This window comes from Pieris napi, chromosome 10 (assembly GCF_905475465.1).
Source record: "Pieris napi chromosome 10, ilPieNapi1.2, whole genome shotgun sequence".
NCBI lineage: Eukaryota > Metazoa > Arthropoda > Insecta > Lepidoptera > Pieridae > Pieris > Pieris napi.
Window position 1 is genome coordinate 1,820,418 of NC_062243.1, and position 13,940 is coordinate 1,834,357.

Consider the following 13,940-nt stretch of genomic DNA (forward strand, 5'->3'; position numbering starts at 1 on the left):
AAACTTTTAAGAGATTCTAGCAAGGTATTTAGAGAGTTAATAAAGTTCGTTTTATTTTTGAAAGCACTTGGTCGATAAATACCTAAAATTGCAGTATCAATATTAAGTTTAATTAAGAGAACGCTGGCTTCTGCTACAGAGGGTTCTTCAATTGAGATGCCTGTAATACAATTTTTATAGTAAACCAGGACTCCGTCATTTTTATTAACTGGGTTACAGGAAGAGATGCTGGAGAAACCTTTTATGGTTGGTATTACCGGGTTGCTTTCTAGAAAACATTCAGTGAGAATGATAATATCCGGGATAGTATGAAAATTTGTAAGTAAAATTTCAAAGTTCGCGAAATTTGCCGATAAGCTCCGAATATTTTGCGTTATAATATTTAGGACTTTATTATGTTTAGGTAAATAGTTTCGGACTTCATGTGGATCACAGCAATGGCTTGAAGCAACCGATAGATTATCGATGTTGTTTAATAATTGTCTATTATTACGATCGAATTTTGAAGCCTTGAGTAACTAAAAGTAACCAATTTGCTAGCACAATACAGTTATTAAATGGGAATAGCAGTGTAAGGTCAATGAGTGCAAGCACAGGTTTACTAAACTTAAGGATATATGCACGCATTGGAATTAGAGTACAATTTAAATAGTAAATATCAGTGAGATAGTCATAGATTATGTATAAGAGAAAAGTGTCTACAATATTTGTGTGTGAATAAAGAGGTATGAAATTAATTACGTGAGTAACAACTCTAGAATAATATTTGAAAATTGAGCCTAAGGAACCAAATACTATCAGAAATGCTAAATTATATAGGTATATTATATGAGGAAATATAAAATATAATATAATACATATGTAAAGGCGCGTCGGCACTATAGCACAGTTACAAACAATGATTTTACCTAGTACTAATATCATAGTAATTAAAAAACTAAATCTAATCATAAACAAAGACGGAAATACGTCGCAAGGATCTAGTTTTTTGGCTGGGGGCCAACCAGCTGACTTTCATTAGTAACAACAATGAGTTTGGTGTGGTCTGCCTGCCTCAGCAGCACTCGGCCTCCGGAAGTCCAGCAATACTTATATTTTTCCGTCTTGGCGTATTCTCGAGCTAGATAGTATAGGCGGCGTGCCTGTGCCGTCAGATGCTCGGCGATGTAAATCGGATGTTGCGGACCACCGACGATGGTGGAGTTGAGTTTGTTACTGCCTCTGTTATGTTCTTTGAAAGCCTTCAGAATTCTTCCCCTCGTAATAACTGAATTCAGGGTGCATACCAGAGTGATACTATCAGACTTTGACGGGACACGGCGGATATCAAATATCTCAGACAACGAGACTTCCACCGATATCTCCTTGAAAAGCCGAGTGACAACAGATATCTGCTCATCCTGAGACAGAGTTCTGTTTGCCAGCCGGATGTTACGAATTTCCAGGGAGCTCAGCCTAGAACGACGGTCCATATCCTCTGTTGTGTCTTCAACCTTAGATACACGCTCAAGGAAAGATTGTGTTTGTTTTTGATGTGAACTCAATTGTAACAGCAAGTCATCATACTTTTGCGACAAAAATTCTATAGATTTTTCTGTTTCACTCTGCGAAGCCAGAATTTCTGTGTTTTGTCGCACAACATCCTGCACGTACGTTTTTATTTCTGACAATTTCTCATCAGTTTCCTGTCGCCACATATTAATCGTGTTTAAGAATTTATCGATTTTTGACTCTTCCGAAACTCCACCACATTCGCACCGCCTTCGCTTCGAACGTTGAGTAATGTTGTCATCAATAGTGCTAGTATCACTTAAGTTTAAGTTTGGAGCGGAGCCATACTGTACATCTTGTTTACATGGACTTCTAATCATTTTGTGATCGCAAACAGAAGAAGCTATCCGTGTCAGTGCAAAAATATAAAGGCGACAACACTTAAAGTGATGTGCGATTTACTATTAATCTTATGGTATAATTAATAAATCACTATTGGGCCCAGTACTAGCCACGCCTCCTTTAACTTGCTCGTACGCAGGTGGGCGTTAATGCTAATTAGCCACTCGAATTGCGGGATGCGTAACGACGAGATGCGCCAAATATAATTATCTCACTCACTCTTATGCTGCGTTACTTGAGTGGCCTCCGAGCTTGGTGGGAGAGCCGTCAGTCGCCTCGCAGTGCACGAAGCTTGTCTTGAGTATCCTCGGGAGTTATGTGCGCCTAGTACTCGAATCACTTATTTTTGAATATATTAAATTTAAAAATATTTTTAAAATAATTTTATAAGGTGTAGCCGTAAAACACGTCTAGTCAGCCAGACATCCAAGGGGGGAGAGCTTATATATTAATGAATATTATTTCAGATCATTAATCCATATTTTTTTAATGGCTTTTTAACAATTCAGTCTTAATTTCTATATAAGTACTAGCTGCCCCCGCGAACTTCGTTTCTCCTTAATGTGATTTTACTTAGCCTACCTTTTTAGTACATACCAACATGGACCATTTTGCTATGCTATCCTAGAGACTGTTCGGTTTTCTGGAAAGAAAACTTTTTAGGTTTTTCTGTGAATTTTTCTCTATATAAACCTCAGAGTTCAAGTCACAAATAAAAAATAGAGGTTGATCGTAGAAGGGGAAAATTTAGGGTTGAATGTATTTTTTAATGGCACATTATAAAAAAATTAAAAATTAAAATTTTGTCCAGAAAATAAAAATAAAATGTTAGGGGTGGACAACCCTTATCACTTAGGGGTATGAAAAATAGATAGTAGCCGATTCTCAGACATACTGAATATGCATATAAAATTTGATAAAAATCGGCCAAGCCGTTTCGGAGGAGTATGGTAACTAACATTGTGACACGAGGATTTTTTATATAAGATTAGTCAGTAAACAAAACTGTTATCTTTGGACAGAGTTCCAACACTTTATAATCCTGTAAAGGTAGGTCCTGTATAGGCCTCAGAGGCTTTGTTTGATCATTTTCTTATCTCATAGCCTAGTAGATGATCAGCAATCTGTGCCTCAAATATGTCGTCGACTTTTGGGTATATAATATTTACTCATAATGTTTGCTTTCACTATAAAGGCAAATTATAAATGCGCGCATAGGATTGAGATTTGAATCACTAAGCCAAAACTGCTCCTGTATACCACTTAAATATAACCTTAATATATCTAAACTCTACTCATTCGAAAATATTTGTAATAGACTTGGCCTAGGATGAGCAATGAAAATCGGAGGTGCGCTTTTGCAGACGATTTTCATCATCAGCAGTAAAATGCTTTATAAAATTGATATTTTAATAGTATTTTTTTCAAAAATTGTTAGTGAGTCAGTAGATAACTACTGACTCACTAACAATTTTTGAAAATTATATAAATAAAGAGCTAAGAATGTAGTAGAATGTAGTAGGGATGCCTACAAATTCAAATTTAATGACGTGGAATAAGTGATACATGTATCTTATGTTCCATAATGAACATATTTTTATTTTATGTGGAGAGAAATAAAGATGTAGCTGAATAAATATTTTTATTTTTTTTATTCATCTACAAACAATACAAACTTTCTTTCCGTAGAACACAGCCGACTTAGAATTTTGTTCCACTTGAAGTACCTTTTACAACAGTATCTTTTTTATATCTCATATTCATTTTCTCTTTTATTACAAGAAAAATTCTCAGTGAAATAGCCACAATGCGTGTTGTCTACTCATTTCCACAGACACCTTTGTTTTGTCGAACACAATTCTGCACAATAAAATTAGCCCTCTAATTAGAAGATTGTAAACGTAAGTACTATTGTCTGTGAAATGTTATGCTTATGACAGCAATAATATAACAATTAATTAATTTGTTATTAACATAACTATTTTCATGGATACATTTAATATGAAATCCTAGTTTGAAGTTCTAAAACCAATTAAGAATAGGGTAATTGTAACGTCAAATGTGTACTTAGCTGAAGTCGGTGTCGGCGTATTCCGATTAAACATTACCTATTACCATTCATACCATCCATACCATTTAGGGTAAGGACTCACGAAGTGGTTTTCAATCGCGCCGGAGGTGGTTGCGGGACCGCAGCCTTTGCAGAACACAGATATTTGTGTTGCACCCGCGCGCTCTGCGATCGGTTGGCGGGCGACCGCAGTATTCGAAAATGATTAAAGATGTTCTTCATCCTTCTTTAACTCATTAATAAGAGTAACAAATAATCCATAACGATCTCTTTCGCAATTAGTGGATGTACGCAGAACCTTTTAGGCCTTCTTTTTTTTTATTTTTCTGTGAATTAAGTATAAACAACAGCTCGTTTCTGGTGTGTGTCCATGGCGGTCTGGAACTCATCTGATCGTTTAACCGCCCGTCTAGCAACCGCCCGTATTGCGATAATCAACCGCCAAGTTTACGAGGGATAACCGCAACCGTGACGGCTGCGTAACCGCACAAAACTCCGGTCTTGTGAGTTTTGAAAATAAAACTCCATTCCGCCACCGCGGCGGGCGCGGGTGAAAGCCACTTCATGAGTCCTTAGCCTCAGAGAGACTTTAATAATAAAACTTAAACACCTATAAAAAAGACGACAACCCCTTGTCTTGTTCTTAGATTTCAAATTTTGGGTCTTAGGCACACATAGACAAGAAAATCTATTCATTCATTGGAGTGCAAACTCACGACTTCAGGGTTAAGAGATACGCTACACTAATACTAATTACATTTGGAGCTATACATTACATGAAATTAAGGTCAAGTGCGGTTTTAGTAAACGATAGCGAATTATGAAGTAAATGGTTCGTATTCATAATGATTAAGCTTGAATTCAACTGGGAGTAATTATTTCAGTACTCCATTTAGCTTTAGTTAATGAAGTGCGACACTCCAGGATTAAATATTAGTAATTAAATATAACATTTAGCATTGGTGTCTTAAAATATACGAATATTACCATTAAATGAATTGTTAAGTATTTTCATCAATATACTTTAAAATTCAATCAATTAAAAATTGACAAAACCTTCATACTGCACGCAATAATAAAAAGAACAAAACATTTATTAACAATTAGAAACTTATAATAGATATAATTTTAGATCTCTGGCTCACAGCATATGATTCGAAGATTCTGAATTTTATTCAAAGATAAATAATTGTATAAGTTGACAGGAAGTATATGCCATTAATATAACGAAAATCGTCGTTTTATTTGGGGAACACAATCGCATCAAACATCACTCATAACTAGTGAATGCTCTTTTATTTCAGATGTACCAATACAGACCAATGCTCCAATCCTTCCCATTCGGTGGCAGCCCTGATATCGTCCGGTCAATCGCGAGCAAATCCTGGGACATGAGCAATAATTTAAACGCTGTGCCAGCCCTACCAGTCTCAACTGATCTCCGACCGGAGATTGCGAAACGTGGCTATGATCCTATGCTGCAGACGAATGTTATCAGTGAGTTTTACTAGATTTTATAAAGTAATTTCAAGCAATGATGAACTTGGGTGATTTATCTTCAAATATAAGGAGAATCAAGATGTCTTAGGAGGGGTTTACGAGGTACCTTTATTTACGGGGTACTTATATATTTACTTTCTTACATAAGACGCAATTCTATACAATTTATATTAAACCCAAAACCCAACCAACAAACTTAATCATATACTTCAAGCGTAGTCATAAATATCGAAAAGCTATAATACTTCGAGAACGTAGTTTTATATTTTATAAAACTTGAATGTATTTTTAATGCATATTTGAAATTGCTTCTCAAACTGAGTGTACAACAAAAACTTTAGGGGTTTTTAATCGATATTTAGGGGTATTGGAAAGTTGGTCTAGGAACATTCTGTAGGAGTTGACATCACTTATATCAAGTTCAGTTTGAAGGTTTATCTCTTTTATCTATAAATTAATCATTTAAAAAATGTTTAAGAGTGAAATTATGGAAAACTTCAAAGTATTAGAAGTCTAAATTTTTTTTAAAGAATTCCTTTTAAACTGTTCAGTCAGGATTACGTATCCTGCAATATTATATATAATTCTTCCATTCAAGAATTGATATATTGATAATGGAAAAGATTGGCACTCTATAATTATCAATACATATACGGAACAATACTGTCTATAAACTATACAAGTTATGCGACTCAAGTAGCCTATGTTCAATCAAGAAAACGTTTTTGGGAACCTCAAATAACTATTTGAAGTAAGTACTAAGTCATTAAATCTACATGAATAGCTTCTAAATCTATCAGACAACACTTGTCGTGTATCGAATTTCTTCCGCGACGCGCATTAAGAAGTCATGGGTCTTCTGGATCGATGCTTTAGCAGACCATACTATCAAAAATTTACACAAATGTTGTGTTTTGTATTTAATTTTCAGTTCAATCTTTATTATCAGATATTTTAGGCACAACCGTATATTATTAGACTCATCTGTAAAGTTTGGGAATACATTCAAAGAAACTTATCAAAGTTTAGCATTCCATTATGTCGACTTTTTACACATTACGTTTCGAAAGTAATTTCTATTCAAAGTTCGCTTTACACTTGAAAGTAATTTAAATTTTTACAAAATTTTATTTTTAAAAAATGGAATAATTTGAAACCAGGTTTTGTTCTTCAAAATGAATTTGCAAAAGCGAATTTGAGTACATTATTTTTGTACCATATTGCACCTAAATTCTATAATTTATGGTAAGGAATCCTGTATCCCCTTAATGAGGTATGGGGCAGATACGGTTCTTCACATTAAGGTCGATAATAATAATTGTGATTCATCAAACCCAAAACAATTTTTGTTTGGGACAACGTCTCCACAACATATTAGATAAGCCCTGGAGCAAGCCTTTTAAGTTTATAACTTTAACAAGCGGAAACAAACGAACAATTTTTCTATCGCAGGTACGTCTGACTATGACCGCGATGGAACCATTGTGAGTGAAGAAGAGTATGAAGAGATGATGGATAAACTTCGAGCTGCTGACACCCTCTACACTGAGTATACCCTGGAAGAGATAATCTACCAGCTAGCCAAGGTTAGAAAGTTTCAAATAGTTTTTCAACTTGAATCGACTTTAAATATCTGTTAATTTTAGCGATTGGCTGCTTTTAATAATTACATTTATTTATATAGGTAACGCAATGTACACTTATGAACGTCAAAAAAACTTGTATTAATTCGTAAAAACATTCTACCTTTCAGATGATGTTCTCACAGTCGCTATCCCGGGAACCTGCGAGTGCGCGTGCGTCGATGCAAAGATTCATGACCTTCCTAGAACTAGAAGCCGAAAGGGGACAGCTATCCAGGAACATTGAGAAGAAAGTTCTCGGTAGGTACTCATGTTCAAATATATATTATTGACACAAGAACACTATCTTAGTTCTCAAAGTTTATTTTTTTTCAAAAGTCTACGCAGCAAACAGTTCTAACATTCTGCAATCTCCGGCGAACAAAAAACAAACTAGTTCTTTTGGTAGAAGGAAACCTCAACTCAAACTACAATATTAGACAAAAACATTTGATTTGGTTTGGCTATATTACCTTATTAACGAAGGAATGGAGAGTCATTGATAAATGTTAAAAAAACAATTAAATGTTTTCATATTAAAAGCACCCGTGCGCTTTGTGAATGGTAAAAGTTCCGAAAAACTTATGCTGGACGGAAGCCTCATTAAAGCACTTTTATGGTTATAAATTATGTTCAATATATCTGAAAGTTTTTAAAATTTCATTGAATAAATCAAGTAACATGGGTTACGTTGTGTGTCAATATTTTTAAGATTAAATCGATTTCAAATACCTGTTAACATTTAACTATGTAGCAAACGTTGCCCTTACAGAAATGGGCATACCTATATATCAAAAACTATTGAACCGATCGACATGAAACTTAATGAAACTAAGTTGGCTCTGGTTCTCTAGAAGTTCTAATTATATACTCAGTTTCCCAGATATTTGTCAAGAAGCACAACTTACGAAATTTAACTTAAACAAATTTCACACTGAAACTTCAACAACGTGACGTAGTCTGGTTAAAATGTCCTTTCTGCCCTGGGATTCTGTAACTCACTTTTCGAACTCACACAGCGGTTTTCGCATCGGCGGTCGCTCTCAAATCAATCGTGAAGCAGTCATTTTATGATTTGGCATTCTGAAAAGGTGGGAGCTTGTAGTTTATTGTTTATTAGAATGCCAAATCAAAAAATGACTGCTTCACGACTGATTTGAGAGCGACCGCCGATGCGAAAACCGCTGTGTGACTTCGAAAGGTAGTTACAAAATCGCAGGGCAGTTGGTTAAAAATAAGTTAATTTAACCTTGTTATATTTTCAGATGTCATGATCGCAGCACTCACAGACACAATCGGCGATCACCCGGAGCTCTTGCAGTCCAGAGACGGCATATCCGCTAATCCAGCTACAAGGTATAAATTCAGTAGTACTATAAAAGTATGAAATGTACATGTTAACGTAAAATTGTAAAAACCGTTAGATTGTAATCTATCGGTTATTGGTTATCGGTATTCGGTAGATTGTACTACACTAACTTAGTTATCATTCAAACTTCTTTGGTCAATTACAGATTAATTTTACTTCCCAACAATTTCATATAACTACCGAATAATAATACGTTAAATTGCAAGCAGTATGTTGAGTTGACAATCTTTCGACAGTTTACAATCTCGCGAGATAGATTACAATCTAACGGTTTTTACAATTTTACGGTGACATACATATCACAATGTATTTTTTTAATTTAGCTCTTTCAATATTGTGCTAAGTTTTCTGAGGTATTGTCTCTGTATATAATTTTACACTCGCTCGTACGGTGAAGAAAAACATCGTGACGAAGTCAACGTGAGAAGGGGTGTGTTAGGCACAGTAGGCGGATCATCAGAAAAGAGCGTACGATTTCTTAAAAGGCCTGCAGCACGCTTGCGAGCGTTCTGGCAGTGCGAGTGTCCTTGGGCGGCGGTATCACTTAACATCAGGTGAGCCTCCTGCCCGTCTGCCTCCTATAATATAAAAAAATCTACTTGCCTATTAAGAAAATGACCGCGAAACAGATACATAAATCTGAGTTTTTTTATTTTATAAAGATAGTTTCTTACTATTGGGAGTTACAAACTTTTCCAAATAACTATTTAATATAGTATTGTCTTTTATTGACATAACTTTTAGACATAGAAAAACACTTTTTTAACGGATTTGAAGTTATGTTTTACTATAAATTTAACTGACGTTTCGCGCGCTTTACGGCGTGCGTAGTCACGTGTAAAATAATTGTAAATTTATAAAAAAACATAACTTCAAATCCGTTAAAAAAGTGTTTTTCTATAACTATTTAATATTTTCATTGATATTACAGAATTATGCGACAATTTGGCGAAAGCACACCATCCACGGCCATGAATCGGGCCATTCTTTCCGCCTACAAACACGAACTTCTGAAGGGACCTCCCCATCATTAAGCTTCACAAAAACATTCTTACCGCTCAAATACTCCTATTTCGGACCAATGTTTTGTTCAATCCATTAATTTATATTCGTGTTGATTCTGATGTATTCTTAAAATTTCCAATCACTTTAGGTTGTATCTTTGACATTTACGATTTTGTATATTAATAAAAAAACAAATTGATTTATAACTTTGTCTAAGTCTTTAAATTATTATTTTTATATAAACACCGAGTTATTTTATATTTTTAATAATTTAACTATTCAGTAAGTTATAACAATTGTATGTTTTGTTATAATTTTCTTTGGAATTTTTTTAAATTTAATTATGCGTCAGATTTAACACCAATCCACAGTTAAACATCATTTTCTATATTTTTAATCATACACTTATAAACTATAATTGGATTCTATTTGTTTACAAACAAAAAATTAAGTATATATTTAATTTTGTCAAAAAAATACTATCCTTTTAATATAGCCAAATTATATTTAGATTGAGGAGTTCTGTCCTGCTTTGAATCGAAGCAGTGAAAGTATATATTTAAATAATTATGGGACTCTAATAAATCAAATTCTGTACTATATATTATTTAAAACAAAGAATAGCGCCCTCTATTGGCAATCTATAAAATTGAGGATTCTTGAAACTTTTATAAACTTTCAGCCATACTGTTGTATTATATTTCCTCGCTCAAGCTTGCAATATTAGCCTTTCATACAAAACATATATTGTACCTGAAAAGAATCCCACAGAGCATCACATGACAGTACGTGGTGACATATTCTAATAACTATTTACCCAAATATTTCTTGTGTATGTCATAGTAGATAAATTTTACGATGTATGTAGGAATATCTCAATATCTAGATAATAATTATAATCGCTATATCTCTTTGATATCATCAAAATATCACATAATAATGCAAAATATCGTGTTTAGAATGTTACTGTTTGTACTTGAATAAACTAAACTCTTCATTAATATATTCTATATGATTTTAGAATAGTAAAACGCCTGGTAATTTTGTGAACTCAACTATTTTTAAAAAATCTAGCAAACGTAAAAGCAATGACGGTTTGGTTTGGTTGTGGTTGGTTAATAGCATCTCTAGTCCAACGTTGTCACGAAACATAACATAACAGCAAAGGAGTAAAACTCCCACTTCAATCATTCTTAAACATTCATTCGTGCTCTTCGATAGACCCCAACATCAGATGTGATTGTAGCTAAATGTGTCTGTCCAGTTCAGTATAAAAAAAATCATATTTTTTTTATAAAATTGTAATATTGCAATATCAACACGTACCTATTGATGGTGGTTAAGATAGTTGTGTATACAACAATACGTTCATTTTCGTCGATTTCCCTAATCACAATCAAACGTTTTCTTCTTTTTGACGTTTTTAAATCACCCCGGCTTTTCAATTTTTGATACCGGGTATGTTAAGATTATTTATTACGTATTTGTTGATACCAAATCAAAATGAACAATACATATTTATACAAGTATTAATTTCCGCAGAGATGAAAAATCTACAAATATTAATTTAAAAATACTTATTTCTTTCTACTTTTTAAATTGTTTTTTTTCTAGCGGTAATTACCAATTTAGTATTAATTATTCTGTTATCAGTCTCTACATACCCGACAATATCTTTTTTTATAGATTAACCTTCTACTCATCCGTACTTTGAGTTGATATTTTATAAATATTAAGACACTATAGTCTTTTGTTTCTGCGAGTATGAGATTTAAACAACCTTTTACATTATTTACATAAGTCGAAGTTTCGAGTGCTTTACAGGAATTGTGAATTTGATAGGTTTGATTTTGAGTTTGATTAAAATGTTTATTAAAGGACTTGGTATCACTTGCCGTAATGTAAATAATTTAATCAATTTGGGCTTATTGAAAGAATTTTAATTGGAAACTTAATAGACAATCACAGACAAGTCAGTCGTTACCAAATCGTATGTTAGCAAGTCCCAATCATAATTTACCTACTGGACAACTCTAGTACGGTATACTTTCATACTTTTAGTTTTCCTATAACCGATATTTTGCAAATAGTCCTATATATTTAAGAAAGTCACGATCAGACATATTAAGACTTGTAAATTGTAATTTGGTATAAGCTGCATTAGTGATCTGCAAAATTTAATATATTTGTAATATTCTTTGAATTGTATTATGGATTTAATAAAAAAGATTTGATGTCATTTGCGTTTTATTTATAAATCTTGGTACATTTTATGCGGAAAAGTAAGTTTTAGGTCCGCAAAGACTTAAGTCCCGAGACCTACCATATAATTTTAACTGTACAAAGCAGTCAACATGTTTATAGAATATGGGGCCAACAATAAGGCCCTATACCACAACTTAATTATTATTAACTTAAGCTAAAGGAGTATACTATATAATAATTTTATTTAAATTTATACAGTACCTATTCACTTCATACTAATATAAACAAACATGTTCAATTTACTGTAACACTAGAGACTACATAATACATATACTCAGTATATAATACGTCGTAGTCAAACACAATAATACATCAAAGTTACGACGCCGCAAAACCCCCACTCCTGCTAAACGCAGATATTAATATGCCCAATCAATCCCAATATCACTCATTAGTAACACAATTTATACATTTATAAACGTCGATAAGATTAATTGAAAGAAAGTTAAATACTTCTAAATTTACTGACAGTTCTTAAATCAAGGGCGTAGAACCGAGAAGATCTGGAAATAAACTAAAACTAAAATAAACAGACTGTTAAACCACAAGTCTTTAAAAAAAATGTTTGTGGGCAACGTTACATACTGCGGATCAAGTCGTGTTATAAGATATGGGTGCAACATGAATAGCATCAGTTTAATATTTTGGGTTGGTACTTTTTACCAATATTAAAAAAAATTGGTATGAGTTTTACTGTTCTATCAAATCATTTATAATTCGCGTCGCACAAAAATCGCGTCGGAGATATCACAAATATGGCAAGTAACTGTCTCTAGGATTCGCACATTCCCTCCAGTTGTGGTAGTGGAGCCCACGATGCTAAATGGGGATTTACTCGAGCATCTGCACGCATTTAACTTTATCGACGAATTTTTGTTATTTCGGCTTGCGGAAATCGTCAGATTATATATTTTTCATTATTCTTGAATTATTTCCTTCAAAATAAAAAAAAATTAGCTACGCTCGAGAATGTCGAGATGACGTTTTTTTTTACAACTTTGTTGCCCTCCCCTTTTTTTCCGTCACTCTCAAATAGTCAGATTAGTGGAATACACACTTTTTAGGATGTAATTAACTCACCCTACCTTAATCTGACGCGCTTGGGAATTTCTGATGGTCAATTTTTTTTTACTAATCTGATCCTGTCTCCTTCACGGGCGGCCTTATATATGGGCCTCATATTTTGTGGAGGTACTTAACCGGGTACAAGGTATCCCCCTATATATTAATCTGCCGCGCTTTAGTAAATCCCGAAATCCCCTCTTGGGCTCCCCTACCATTGCTATAAAATTACCACATAACATACGACATCCAAAATGTCATTAATTGTAAATTTTCTTTATTCATTTCATTCGTCGTTCGATCAGTGTTCTTATTTCTTCATCTGTCTTTCCTTTTGTTTCCGGTAGAAGTAAAGAAAATATTATTCCGAAAACATTGCATATCCCAAATATCATCAATGTTGCTGACAGACCGAGATAAGTTTTCAATGGGATATACGAAAAGAGATGAACAGAATTCATCAGCCCAATTAACATTGCTAACACGCCCATTAATTTTGCACGTACCTATAAAATTTAAAAAAAAATGTTTTTTTAAATTTTAAAAATTGTTCTTGTGTCATCAAATACTTGTTTATTCATTTAACGTTTTTCTTTTTTTTTATGGCTCTGGCATGATTTGTGCATTAGCCAGCGTCAAGTATAGGATTTTTTATAATTCGTGCTTGTCTTAAGAAATTCGACCGTGTCCTCCATGTATGGTTTAGGTACTCGCCCGGTACCGCACAACCCTCTCAAAGGCCGAGAACAAATTTAAATTAAATTAAATTAAAACCCTCGAACCGGGAATCGAACCCGACCCCCTCACCTAGCTGCTGCCACTTAATAAGACCGCTAGGCTATGAGGCCCCTAACGTTTTTCTTTTGTTTACGCTGTGTGCAGGAATTGCGATTTTAAAATAATAGTCTAGTCGACAAGTTGAAAATGGAACAAAATAGAGATACTACTCTTAAAATTATGTGCGATAGCTCATTGGATCCGGAATGACGTCTAGAAAAATGTGCTAAAAGCGTGTATTAGCACATAAAAAATTCCAAAAGTTATAGACCATTAAAGATGAAAAAATAATGGCATTTAGTTTTTTGCCAATATTTAATAAACTATTAATATTTAAGAAATCTCAAATAGAGATTCTGAAAGAGGAGGAAATTTA

At 33.7% G+C, this 13,940-nt stretch overlaps 1 protein-coding gene across 1 annotated transcript in view; it reads left to right on the plus strand.

Annotated features, from left to right (window-relative positions):
* The window catches only part of LOC125052994, a 51,865-nt gene extending 40,166 nt beyond the window's left edge, over nt 1-11,699 (plus strand). Inside the window, exons 10-14 of the mRNA XM_047654133.1 lie at nt 5,269-5,461; nt 6,917-7,050; nt 7,218-7,347; nt 8,352-8,442; nt 9,387-11,699. Of these exons, the coding sequence (XP_047510089.1) occupies nt 5,269-5,461; nt 6,917-7,050; nt 7,218-7,347; nt 8,352-8,442; nt 9,387-9,489 (651 nt within the window). The 3' untranslated portion in view covers nt 9,490-11,699. The remainder of the gene's footprint in view (nt 1-5,268; nt 5,462-6,916; nt 7,051-7,217; nt 7,348-8,351; nt 8,443-9,386) is intronic.
* Nucleotides 11,700-13,940: the final 2,241 nt, after the last annotated feature.